The 14,155-nt window shown below is 35.9% G+C and overlaps 1 protein-coding gene across 2 annotated transcripts in view; it reads left to right on the top strand.

Moving 5' to 3' along the window:
- Positions 1-14,155, top strand: part of HGSNAT (heparan-alpha-glucosaminide N-acetyltransferase) — a 56,827-nt gene that overhangs the window by 24,377 nt on the left and 18,295 nt on the right. For both annotated transcript variants that reach the window (XM_079140620.1, XM_079140619.1), the window contains exons 2-5: positions 3,955-4,076; positions 10,277-10,413; positions 10,625-10,746; positions 13,144-13,213. In XM_079140620.1, coding sequence (XP_078996746.1) covers positions 3,993-4,076; positions 10,277-10,413; positions 10,625-10,746; positions 13,144-13,213 — 413 coding nt within the window. In that variant the 5' untranslated portion in view covers positions 3,955-3,992. The remainder of the gene's footprint in view (positions 1-3,954; positions 4,077-10,276; positions 10,414-10,624; positions 10,747-13,143; positions 13,214-14,155) is intronic.

The raw sequence follows: 14,155 nt of genomic DNA, 5'->3' as shown, positions 1-14,155 counted from the left end.
AAAAAGGATATAATATTGTTGCTATGTAAAGAAATTATACAAATACTTAAGGAGACCCCAGAGACAAAGTGATTAAATAAATATTCCAATAACTCACATGAAAATATTGATGTTAAACATTGGAAAACATATTTAAACTTGGTCATCATTAATTCAAAGTGCTATTTCCTATTCATCAGACTAAAATGTGAGGGGGAAAATAATTAAAAGGCTAATCATGGACCCACTGCTAAGGAATGGTATGCTTCCTGTTAGGAGACTGCTAACTTAGGTGCCCGGTTAGATTGACTTCACCTTAAATCCTGGCTGCTAATAGGAGGTGACCTCAGCAAATTGGTTGATCTGTCTAGACCTCAGATTCCTCATCCAAAAATGGAGACATGCTGGGCCTAGTAGTGCATCTCTGTAGTCCCAGCTACTCAGGAGGCTGAATATGATGATCACTTGAGCCCAGGAGTTTTAGGCCAGTCTGGAAAATGTAGTGAGACCTGTCAAAAATAAAACAAAACAGCAACAACAACAACAAAAACCCCAGAGACTAAGAACTATTTCATAGGCCTATTAGGGCCTAGCATACATTAAAAGCATAATTATTTGTATTGCCTGGGAGTTTATTTTTTTATTGTTTGTTCTAATTAATTATACATGACAGCAGAATGCATTTTGATTCATTGTACACAAATGGGGCACAACTTTTCATTTCTCTGGTTGTATATGATGTAGTCACAACATTCGTGTAATCATACATGTACATAGGGAAATGATGTTCATCTCATTCCACCATCTTTCCTTCCCCCCGCCCTCTCTCTGCCTGGGAGTTTATAATCATTGCAGTTGGCATCATAAATCAGCACCACTAAATTGGAGAGGAGTTTCACAATATATATCAGAAGCTAGTCAAAAGGCTATTTTAAATTTTTTTTAGATATACATGACAGAAGGGTGTATTTTAACATATTATACATACACGGGGTGCAACTCATTACAATTTTGATTCCATTTTTGTGGGTGAACATGATGTGGAGTTACTCTAGTCATGTATTCATATATGAGCATAGAAAAGTTATGTCTGGTTTATTCTACTGTCTTTCCTGTTCCCATTCCTTTTCCCTTCCCTTCATTCTCCTTTGTCTAATCCAATGAACTTCTATATTTCTCCTCACTACCCTCTCTTGTTATGGGTTAGCATCCACATATCAGAACATTCATCCTTTGTGTTTTTGGAATTGGCCTATTTCACTTAGCATGATATTCTCCAGTTCTATCCATTTACTGGCAAATGCCATCATTTTATTCTTCTTTATGACTGAGTAATATTCCATTGTGTATATATACCACATTCTCTTTATCCATCATCTGTAAAAGGGCACCTAGTTTGGTTCCAAAGCTTGACTATTGTGAATTGAGCTGCTATAAACATTGATGTGGCTGTGTCACAGTAGTATGCTGATTTTAACTCCTTTGGGTATATACTGAGGAATAGTATAACTGGGTCAAATGGTGGTTCCATTCCAAGTTTTCTAAGGAATCTCCATATTGCTTTCCAGAGTGGTTGCACCAATTTGCAGTCCCACTAGCAATATGTGAGTGAGCCTTTTTCCCCATGTCCTCATCAACATTTATTGTTTATTGTATTCTTGATAATTGCCATTCTGACTGGAGTGAGATGGAATCTCAGTGTAGTTTTAATTTGCATTTCTCTAGTTGCTGATGATGTTGAACATTTTTTCATATATTTATTGGCCTTTCATATTTCTTCTTCTGTGAAGTGCCTGTTTAGTTCCTTTGCCCATTTATTGATTGAGTTATTTATTTATTTATTTTTGGTAAGCTTTTTGAGTTCTTTGTATATCCTGGAGATTAATGTCAAAGTCTATTTTTGATTAAAAATTTCATTTCTGAAAGTTCATTCTCAGGAACCATGTCAGAAGTGGGGTGTGGTGGTATACACCTATAATCCCAATGACTCAGGAGGCTGATTGAAAGTTCAAGGCCAGCCTTAGCAATTTAGCAAGCCTAGGAATTCAGCTTAGTGAGACTGTTTCAAAATAAAAAATAAAAAGGACTAGGGATATAGCTCAGTGGTAAAGAGGCCTCGAGTTCAATCCCCAGTAATGGAAAAACAAAAAACAAAAAAACCCCAAACAAACCACGTACAAAGAAGAACATATTAATTTCAGATGTATGTAGCATCATTTCTCAAATTATAAGGAAACAGGAAATAGGTACAAGAAATTAAGTTAAATGAAAAAAGAAGAAACGACCTTTAAAAAATTTTAACTGGGTGTTCCTAATCCTAAAGGAGCTCCAACTGTAACCTGGATCATTCTACTGATCGTTTATTGAGCATTTATTTTGTTTCATGCTCTGTGCCAAACATTTACATATATCATCATATTTAGCTTCCCCAATAGTCTTACAAAGTAAACACTGTGATAACCCTTAATTTATTGATGAGGAACTGAGGCAGGGTGGAATTCAGGTTCAAGTTGATCTAACTTGGAGTTGCAGACATTTAATGTACTGTGTTCTACCCCTGGCCCAAACACTGCTTGTATCAAAAATTTTCTAGAAGGATGCTGAAGACCAAAAAAAAAAAAAAAAAAAAAAAAAGGTGAGTAATCCTTTATTTATCCTAGGGAAGAAAAAGTGTCGTGGACAATTAAGAGTTTGTGTGTTTTGTCTTCACTGAGCAAAGGAAGAGTAAATTAAGATAAAAATGAGGGATTTAGGCTGGTAAAGTGAAAATTTCTGAACCATTCAGATGAGTAACTGGGGAGGTCTGAAGAAAACTTCCATATTACAAAATAAGAGACTAAATCAATGCCTTTCTAAGTGGGGTTATTACATAATTACCCTTCTTTTCCCTTTTGCTTAGAAGCTAGAGGGTAAACTGATTTCTCTTCCATACAATATCAGTTGGTTTAAATGAACTACTTGCTTTAACTTCAGAGAATATTGGTTGTTTGTTTTCCAAATTAGCAAAACAGAGCGTATGCATCATCGCCTCCATTCCCTTGCCTTCTCTTCCCTCCCCTTCCCTTCCCTCCATTATTTTCTTCCCTCCCTTCCTCCCTCCCTTCCTTCCTTCCTCCCTCCCTTCCTTCCTTCCTCCCTCCCTTCCTTCCTTCCTCCCTTCCTTCCTTCCTCCCTCCCTCCCTCCCTTCCTCCTCCCTCCCTCCCTCCCTCCCTCCTTCAGCTCTGTACTCCACCCTCTCCCCTTTCAAATATGTCGTGGAAACAACAAAGAGATTCAGAACCCCAAACCAAAGTGATGGAGAGTTGGACCTCTTAAACTTTAAAGAACGCACGGATCATCTAGGAATGCTGCTAACCTGCACTCTGCGAGTTTAGAGGGGCTGGAGCTCTGCATTTCTAACCAGCTGCTCAGGCTGAGTGCACAGACTGGTAACATGGTAGAGGAAAGTCTGGGGTTTGGAATCTTACAACTGTGTTTAAGTCATTGATTTCATTAGACAACTCTGTGGCCATGGGCTTTATCTAACTCTTGTAAGCCTTAATTTATTCATTTGAAAAATGGAGAAAATACTCAGTTCAGTTGTCATATGGAAACTGCTAATTCAGTGCCAATCTCATCTTAGCAGCGGATGGATGTAAGTTCCTTTCACAGTCTTTTTGCACACTGGATGTGAATAGTGTTGACTGAATCCTTGTTTGTAGTAGCAGCATCTGTGCAAAAGGATACCTATATGTGTATGTGTGTGCAGTTACATGCACACACATACATTCATGTAGCTGCACACACATACATTCATGTAGCTGCACACACATGCATTCATGGGTATAGAAAGCATGTTTTAGAGACCCCAGAAACTCCAGAGTGCAGGTATTTGAGAAGCACTTACTGGTGTATTTAGTTTGTCTCTAGCACATCTTTCAGGTTTTTTTTTTTTTTTTTTTTTTTTTTTTTACTTTTCTTTCTATTTTTACCAGATTTAGATTTAGACAAGAAAAGGCATGTGGAGCTGAAGATGGATCAGGCTTTGCTACTTATCCAAAATGAACTGCTGGGAACAAACTTGACTATTTACTGGAAATCTGAACGCTGTTATCGTGTATGTATAGTATTCAAACTCATAATTTTGTTTCCTTTGGGGCATATTTGGTGTGATCCTTAATGTTACATTTAAAGCCCTTTACAAGTCACTTCAGTTTTTACAGGCAAGGAAACAGACAGGTTATAATAAGGAATTAGAAGAAATATAATCAAGGGAGAAATACCTGGGTCATCTCTGAGGACAAGCATAGTGAGAACAGTATGAAGATACAGGTGGACAGGAAGACCATTATTCCAGGAGTCGGCCTCTCTGAAAATAAGAAAATTATTATTTATATTTAATTTTTTGTGCATGTGATACTGGGGATTGAACCCATGGTCTCATATACTAGGCAAGAGCTCTACCACTAAGCCACATCCCTAATCCTTTTTAAATTTTATTTTGAGACAGGGTTTCCTTAAGTTATCAAGGCGGGCCTTGAACTTGTGATCCTACTCAGCTTCCCTGGTAACTGGGATTACAGCTATACACCACCATGCCCAACTGTAAATAACTTTAAAAAACCAAAATCTTCAGTATAGGCATCAACTGAAAAGATGGTGAAACAGTATATGAGACCTCTCTATTTGATTAATCCCATTGAAAAATCAATGAAATTATGTGAAAAAAGAAAATCTATAATAGTTAAAAACAAAAGTAGCTAAAGACAAAATTTATTAGCCACAGTGGGTTGAGACTCAGTGGTAGAGAGTTTGTCTAGCATAGGTAAGACCCTGGGTCTTATCCCTAGCACTGGGAGAAAGTTTTATCAGCCTGTAAAGAGCTTAAAAGAATCCTGAAAAAACGTCAATAACAGCTTAAATTAAACATAATTAGAGAATGGGCAAAATTTCTTCTAACAGGATTTAAAAAGGTCCAAAGTCGGGCTGTGGTTGTGGCTTAGTGGTAGAGCACTTGCTTGCCTAGCATGTGTGAGGCACTGGGTTTGATCCTCAGCACCACATATAAATAAATAAAATAAAGGTCCATTGACAACTAAAAAAAAAAAAAGAGGTGTAAAGTCCACAGAAAACAAGTTGGTGGTTAAGTGGGTGGGACTGTATTGTCAATATATGAGATGTAGTAAGTAAGAGCATCATTAGAATAAAAAGTATCCAGGCATGGTGGTGCACACCTGTGATCCCTGTGACTGGAGAGGCAGAGGCAGGAGGATTGCAAGTTCAAAGCCAGCCTCAGCAACTTAGTGAGGACCTAAGCAACTTAGTGAGACTGTCTCCAAATAAAAAAAAATAAAAAGGGTTGAGAATATTTCTCAGTGGCTGAGCATCCCTGGGTTCAATACCTGGAACAACAACCACAGAAAGCAGTCTCATTGGTACAAAACATTGAGTCTGGTGACAGATTAAAGTATCAAAAACCCCAAAAACAAAAAAGAAGGGCTGGGGATGTAGCTCAGTGGAAGAGCAACATGCCTGGTGTGTGTGAGACCCTGGGTTTGATCCCCAGTACTGCACACATGCAACAATTACTCACTTATTAAAAGGGCTTAGAGATCATTGTATTTAAGGAAAATGTGTAAAGGAGTGGCACAGAGTTAATTATAGTAAGAGAGAATGTTCTGCTATTGAAGAAAAAGATCTTAGTCTGGAAATTGGAAAGAAACTTATGACCCACTAAAGATTAAGCAACCAAGGAATGATATATGTGTATGTAAATTGTTTCAAATTTTGAACTTTAATAATTTGGAAATCTTTAAAAAATATGGGTCAAAGAAGAGACAAGTATTCAAAAGGATTCAAATTATAACTTCATATTTAGTAAAACAGAAAATAAAAATCTGAGAATGGTAGACTGATATCTTTAAGATATTTAAAGGTGAAGGCATGCCTTAGAGACCAATACCTAGTTGAGAATTTCCTATTCTCTTTTCTTTATCTCTCTTTCCTTAAAGTAGAAAGACTTTTATAGATCCATAAAAAGAAAAAAAATGTAGATCCGTTTTTATAACTTGATAAACAGCCCTTTTTCTTTTTTTTTGGTACAGGGGACTGAGACCAGGGTGCATCACCACTGAGACACATCCCCAACCCTTTTCTTATTTTCTATTTTGAGACAGGGGCTCATGAAGTTGCTTAGGGCCTCACTAAGCTGCAGAGACAGGCCTCGAACTCGAGATCCTCCTGCCTCAGTCTCCTGAGTCACCGGGATTATAGGCATGTGCGACCGTGCCCGATGACAGACAGCTTTAAGACATCTAAAAACAGTTATAATGTTAGCAAGTTCTTTTGAATAGAGAACAAGATTTAGAGAACGTTTGTTAGCAATGAATAACGATTATAATGGACTTAATTAAGATGTAACTGACAAAAGAAAATGAAAATTGCTTTTAAGAATACTAAACGATATTCCTTCCTTATGGAATCTGGATGTAGAAGAATGAAAAAGAGGGAATGGAAGAGGAATACAGAAATTTTGTGCTTTTATTTCTCTGAGGGAATTCAAAGTCGTTATCTGTTACTTTTGAATGTTTATTATTTTCAAGAATAAATTAGAATAAATAACATTTATTTTTGTGAGTAAAGGTTAATATACGATAAATATAATAGATAAGGTTGCTGTATCTTTAAAATATTACTAAAGAAGGAACAATATACAATATAGAAAACAAAAAAACAATAAAAGCAGAGGAGAGAATTCAGGGTAATTAAAACTAGAATAATTATAACAAATGCAAATGTACTAACTTCTATAAAAATAAGACTCTCAGGTTCTGGGATGTAGCTCAGTAGTAGAGCACTTGCCTATAATGCACAAGGCATTGGGTTCAATCCCCCAGCACTGCAAAAAAAAAAAAAAAGACTCAGGTTGTATTTGAAAATAGTGTGAATGATTTAAAATCACTTTTGGAAAGAGGACAGTTAAACATATATAATATGTTAAACAAACATAAATAAATATTGATAAGTAAGGTTTTAAAAACCAAAACATGATATTGTACTTAAAAAGACTACATTGCAAAACGAAAGGAAATTATGAGGCAGCTGTTGAAATAAAAGGGGCCAGTTAAAGCTTTAGCATTTGCAAAAGTGATAAAGAAATATTACTAAAATGTGGATAGCCTACAAAAAAAAATCTCCCAATTTAGGTGAAAACAAATAGAAAATAATGGTAGAAACTGCAAAACAAAGTTGTAGAGACAAATGACAATATACATTTGTCAGACTGTGATAGAGCAAGCTGATTGGGGTTTAATCAGCTGAACTGAACCAGTGTGGCAAAATGAAGTGGTTAAGAGCATGAATTCCACAGTCAAACCTCTGTCACATCATTATTATCATTATTATTTTTATTATTATTATTATTATTATTATTATTAACTGTGGTTTGAACCCAGGGATGCTTTGCCACTAAGCTGCATCCCCAGTTTTATTTTATTTTGAGACAGGGCCTCATCTGACTAAATTGCTTAGGACCTTGCTGAATTGCTGTGGCTAGCCTCAAACATGTGATCCTCCTACCTCAGCCTTCTAAGTCACTGGATTATAGGTGTATACCACCAGCCTGGTCTCTGTCACTTTATATCTGTGTGAATTTGAGTATGATACTTAACTTTTCTGTGCCTCAGTTTCTTTACTTGTGAACCTGAGGGGGGCGGGTGGAAATGGAACTTGCTTATTAGCGCCTTGTGAACATTTCATGACTTAGTATATATAAATTGAAGCAGAATAGGCTTTTCCATCTAAGTGTCTTTATTGGTAATAAATGACACTTATCAGGAATTAAGTAGAAAAAAGTAGATAGCTTCGACAATATCATTATTTATTTCACAGTAACATTGATCACGTGTGAGGCCAAATGAGACTAAATAGATAGCAAAAGGAGGGATTATATATCCCACATTCCTCTGCACAATAGAAAACTACTGAAATAAGGGATATAATATAAGTATTTCACTGAAAAATCTTTAGGCCAGGCCAAAGCACATCTTTTTTTTTATTTGCAGTACTGGGGATTGAACCCAGGGCCTTGTGCTTACAAGGCAAGCACACTACCAACAGAGCTATATCCCCAGCCTACCAAAGCATGTCTTACAAAACATTATTAAAAACTTTTTTTTTTTTTTTTTTGGTCCTGGGGATTGAACTCAGGGTTCCTTTACTACTGAGCTACATCTCCAGCCCTTTTTATTTTCATTTTGAGACAGAATCTAAGTTGTAAGGACCTTGCTAAGTAGCTGAGGCTGGCCTCAGACTCAGACTTGGAATCCTCCTACCTCGACCTTCCAAATCCCTGGAATTATAGGTGTGTGCTACCACACCTGACTTATTTAAATGTTAATAATAATAAAGGTGATGGTAACAGATGTTATAGCTACTATTGACTGAAGGCTTATTTTGTTTTGTATATTTCTCATTTAATCTTCACTATAGTTGAGTAGAGAGGATTTTGCAAATGGTAATACTGAGATTAAGAGACATACAGTAACTTTTTGTGGCCAGTGTGAGTATTTTCCTCCTTCCTCTAGCTTGAAAGGCTATAATCAAAAAGAAAAAGGGAAGTACAAAACTGTTGAGTATGGAATCTCAAAGTTTTGGAAAGCAAACAGGGTAATCATCCAACACAAAAAAAGGAAACAATAAAAGTAATAAGTATTTAAATTAGAAATGAGAAGGATTGAGAAAAAAGAGTCAAGACATGTTAAAAACTTCAAAGTCAATTCAAAAATTTAAAGGAACAAAGGAAATTAAGAATATGAGAAATTACAATAAATTAATCAGCTGAAATTTAAAAAATTGTGGTCTAAGAAACATTCCCCCCCCCCCAACAAACATAAGATGTTAAATTTGAGATTCAAAAACTGATTTTCAATTTTCTCACCCAGGTATGGGGGTACATGCCTGTAACCCCAGCTTCTCAGGAGGCTGAGGCAGGAGGATTGTAAGTTCAAGGCCATCCTGTGCAACTTAGTAAGCCCCTGTCTCAAAAAAAAAAAAAAAAAAAAAAAAAAAAAGAGAAAGGGTTGGGGATGTAGCTCAGTGGCACGGTACCATGGGGTTCAATCCCCTGTCCTGTAGAGGAAAAACAGAATATAAAGTATTATGACTAAAATTATGGGGAAGTTAATTCAAATGAGTATATTTCATGTATCAAACAGTCCAAGGGGATTCAATTTGGAAAACATACTGAACAAACTAAAAAAATAAAAAAACAAAAAAGCAGAATGTTTTTAAATTAATGAAGCAATAGAAGAAATAAGCTAGATTAGTATGACTATATAAACTTTAAAAACTTTAGTTGGCAACAATAAAATACAACAAATGAAAATGAAAGTAGTAAAATGAGAAAATACTTGACATAGTTAAAAATTTAATATCACAGTATATGGGGACATTTCCCAGACTAAGTTCAAGAGACCTTGAGGTCTGATGGCTCATACCATGCAAACAAAATAGCAAAAGCATTGAATTATTTAATCTACAGATAATTTAAAATTTAATCTTAATGCTTTGATATAGATATATAGGAAATAAACAAATATAAAAATTATTTTAAAAATCCTAGCAAGACTAATGATAAATTGATATATTTTTATAATTTTTCTTATTTGCATACTATTTGTCCACTTGTAACATGATTCATTAAAATGATCACTTTTTATCCAGTAATCTTTCTTTTAGAAATTTACCTTGGGGAAAGAATTTAAAGGAATGAGAATCTCTCGTGTAGATCATTTAAAACAGCATATTTATAAAACAAAAGCCACCAAAAGTTAAAATAGAAAAGCTTTGAAACCAGCCTAAGTACCCACAATTATAATAATTGTTGAAATATGGTGCATCCGTTCAGTGTTGTAAATATGTAAGTTAAGTAGAATTGTGGAAGTTTTATTTGATAAATAATATTAAGTAAAACAATAGGATGCAAGATTTAATGCAGGCTACATTTGCTAATTTGTGAGAAGATTGTTTAATTCATAGCAACATTGTTTTAGTATAAAATAATAGGTAAATTTTATGTTATATGTTATTAAACTATAGAAGCTTTTTTTTATAAAATGAGGGAAAATTCATGATAGGGTTTTCATTTGTATAGTCATGTCCTCCAACAACACAGGCACTTTAAAATTCCCTAATAGGGCTGGGGGTATCACTCAGTGGTAGGGAGCTTTTCTCGAATGCTAGACCCTGGGTTTGGGTTTGATCCGTAGCACTGCAGAAAACTCCTCACGGCTTACCTGTTGTGCATTTATCTTACAGTGCTTGTTTCAGTTTCTGGTAAATGTTTCCCAGAGTGGAAAACCCGGGAAGCCCAGCGTTGCAGCAGCCTCTGTGGGCACCCAGCACAGATCTATTCTGCAAATTAACGATACTCTGGAAGAGAAAGAAGTTTGTAGGTTTGTTTCTGCTTTGATGTGATCTAACTGAAGTCTGAATTTTCTCTCTACCTTTTTCTTATATGGTTTTGTTTTTATTCTCTTTAATATATTTTATCTCTCCTGGTCTGTAGTACCCAAGAAGGGATATCATTTTCCCTTGATGAATTAGGAAAATCCAACTCTATTGCCTAATCTAGCCATTTGTCATATTTTTATCTCATCTTTGTAGACTGGAATACCAATTTGGAGAATTTGGAAACTATTCTGTCTTGGTAAAGCACACTTACAATGGAGTCAATGAATTTGCATGTGACCTACTCGTTAATAAGAATCCAGTTGACAGTGACCTTCGTATGTATATGCTCTTCATTGATTTTTTTAAATTTGCATTTTCAGAGGTTTTAGTTTTGAATACTGTTTGTAAAGTGAAGCAGTCCATGGAATGTAAATGAAAACCTGGATTATAGATACCTATATCATGTAGTTTGGTATAATTATAGTTATTTTTTTGCTTAGTGCTAGAAATAGAACCCTGAGGACTTGTGTATGCTAGCAAGCACTGTACCACCACACTAGACCCCCCAGCCAATTGCATTATTTTTATTGTGTCATTGATGTACACTAAGAAAATTGTGATATATTAAAAATTGTATGACATATCAACATAATCTCATAATCATTATTAAGCTTAATTATGAAGCATAAATAAATCCAAAAGTTAATTCAATAGAAAGAAATATGAAATAGGATAATTGGCTTTCCTTGTTTTAGGATTTAAGGTGTGGTGATTCCTGTGTGTGTCATACTGACTACCAGCCCAGAGCTTCCCTTACATTAGAAGGGATCCCAGAGATTCCTTTACATTAAGAAGGGATCATTCATTCTACAATAATTCCATTGAAGAAAATCTGTCATCCTGAGTTCCCCATTAGATAATATTGTGTGCACTGCCTTTCCAGCGACAGTAATGAATCCCTGTGGCACTAATATATACTGTTCACAGAGAACCATTGGAGACCAAAACTACTGTAAAAGAATGTGAAAGACAATATGAAAGGGCCAATGTGGGACAATTTAAGCATTAAAAAGAATGATAAGTGTTATTGATGAAAAATGATACATAAAAACTACGGGGTCATTATGCAAAGTGAAACCCCCTCCTCCGGATACAAACAAAAACAAAAGTAATACTTTGGTTGCTTTGGGAGGTAACCAGGGTGCTTGATTGACTAGGGTGATTTAAAAGTATCAGTTGAGGGGATATAGCTCAGTTGGTAGAGTACTTGCCTTGCAAGCACAATGCCCTGAATTCAATCCCCAGCACCACACACACGCAAAAAAAAAAAAGACATGGAAGAAAAAAAAAAAGTATCAGTTGAAAGGAAAGATTTAAACATGATTCTGTTTTAACTGTAATTGAAAAGGATAACCAAATAGTACTAGTTGATGAATGTGGATTCTTTAGAGAGTTCCAGCTAATGTGGCAGAAATGGCAGGATATTTTGCAAGCCCTAATGAAAGACTGATTCAGGCAAAAATCCTCAGACATTCGAATGGGGAACTTTGGACTGGAGGGATCAGGGCTTTCACCAGCTTAACATGGCCATCAATTACATGGTCAATTGCAGAAGGTGCTTCTTCAGTACTAGAAAATTATTGTTAAATTTTGTATCATTGTGGTTGTATTAAGAAAATGGTTCGTTTGAAAGAGACTCTCAATTTTGAAATAGTTTTAGGCTTATAGACCTGTTGCGAACAAAACAAAACAACTCCCAAACAGCCCTTCACCTAGCTTCCCTTCTACCCTTAAGCTGTATACTCATAGTATGATTATTCCATATATAATTATTGAAACCAGGCACTTAACATTCTTACAATACTGATCTATAGGATTCTTTAAATTTTTCAAATTGTTCCTTTTAATATCCGTTTTCTGGTCCAGGTTCCAATCTAGGATCCCATGCTGCATTTAGTTGTCAGATCTTCTTTCATCTCACTCAATCTAGGACAGTTTCTCAGCCTTTTCTTTTCTTTCATGACCTTGACAGTTTTGAAGAGTACTGGCTAGTATTTTATAGACTGTCCCTGGATTTGGATTTATTTGATGTTTTCTCATGACTAGGTAAAGGTTTTGCATTTTTTGGTAAAATACTACCAGAGCAATGTTGTGTACTTTTAGCTATGTTATGTCAGGAGGTACATGAGGTTGATATGTCTTGTACAGGTTCATATGCATTAGACATACATACTGAATACACCCCAAATACTGTAGATATGTGACATGATATCTGAAATTTGTTTTAAAATACATTAACCACCCCCCCCCAAGGAAGGAGAATTAGTAATAGATGAAGAGAGTGATATCTTTTTCTTTTTCTTTTTCTTTTTGTCTTTTTGCAGTGCTGGGAATGGAACCCAGGTCTCACTCATGCTAGGCAAGTGCTCTGCCACTGAGCTAACCCCAAGTCCTGAGAGTGACATTATCTTGACAATCCTAGAATTTGAGTGATGGATATATGTGGGTTTATTATACAATTCCCTGTAATTTTGTTATGTTTGATATTTTTCACAATAAAAATTAGTACTCCCCTCATGTAGAGTATTTTCAATTGTTTATAGGAAATTTAATATGAGAATGTAGGCTTTTCCTACATTGTTTTCATTTTTCACTGACAGATTAAGCGTAATGATGTGACAACTTTGATGCTTATGATGACATTTTTGGTGATAATGTTTTTCTTTGTATAGCTGTGAGTATTGCATTCCTTGTTGGCCTAGCACTCATCATTGCAATATCCTTCTTTAGGTTCTTGCTGAGGTAAGTTGTTGGGGAGGAAATGACTGTGGAGTTTGATCCCTCAAATGACTATTATTTTATCCTAACAGAGTTGTTAAAAACATACAAAGAGTAACGTTATTTATTTGATTAAATGATCATGTGTGTGTTTATGTCTATTCCAGTCCTAGGCATTAAAGAATCAGTATAAACTAAGATATGGTTTCTGACTGTAGGGAAATTTTAACCAAAGTTCTCATGAATTTTTGCTTTCTATACTCCCACATGGCCAAAAAGAAAGAAAACACTTGAGAAATATTTTTTTCCTAAAGAATCTCCCATCCTGTGTTTTAGTGAGTAGAAGCAGCTTGTGATAATTTTTGCCTCTGAACCCTGAGGGCACCCTTCTGTCCAACTTTCCAGCCCTCTGCCTGCCCAGGAGTCTGGGGGCAAAGATGGAGGATGAGGGGCTGCATTTCAGGATTCCACAGACTCCCTTTGGGTAGAGTTAGCTGACTCGAAGGGATTTGTTCTTCTCTGCCTAGTTAATACCAAGTCTGGTGAGTGAATTAGTAGACTAGAAAAGAAAAAAAATTTGAACATAGAATTGATCCAGACCTGGTTTAATCAACTTCTGAAGCAAAGTTTAGTGTTTTAAGGGGAATAGGATTGACTGGATTTTAATGGGTTCATCCTGTTAGGCTATCAGGAAGGACCACAGACGTTATTGGCGAACTGTATCTAAAATGGAAAAATGAAAACCTAACCTTTGCTGGGTATGGGGGCTTATGGCTGTAATCCCATCACTTCAGGAGGCTGAGGCAGGAGTATCACAAGTTGGAGGGCAGCCTCAACAATTTAGTAAGATCTGAGCAACTTAGTGAGACCCTGTGTCAAAATAAAAACTTAAAAGAACTGGGGATGTGGCTCAGTGGTAAAGCACCCTTGGGTTCCATCCCCAGTACCCCCCCGACAACAAAAATG

The sequence above is a fragment of the Sciurus vulgaris genome, assembly GCF_902686455.1.
Source record: "Sciurus vulgaris genome assembly, chromosome: 5".
NCBI classification, from domain to species: Eukaryota; Metazoa; Chordata; class Mammalia; order Rodentia; family Sciuridae; genus Sciurus; species Sciurus vulgaris.
This window is presented reverse-complemented; position numbering and strand designations above follow the sequence as displayed.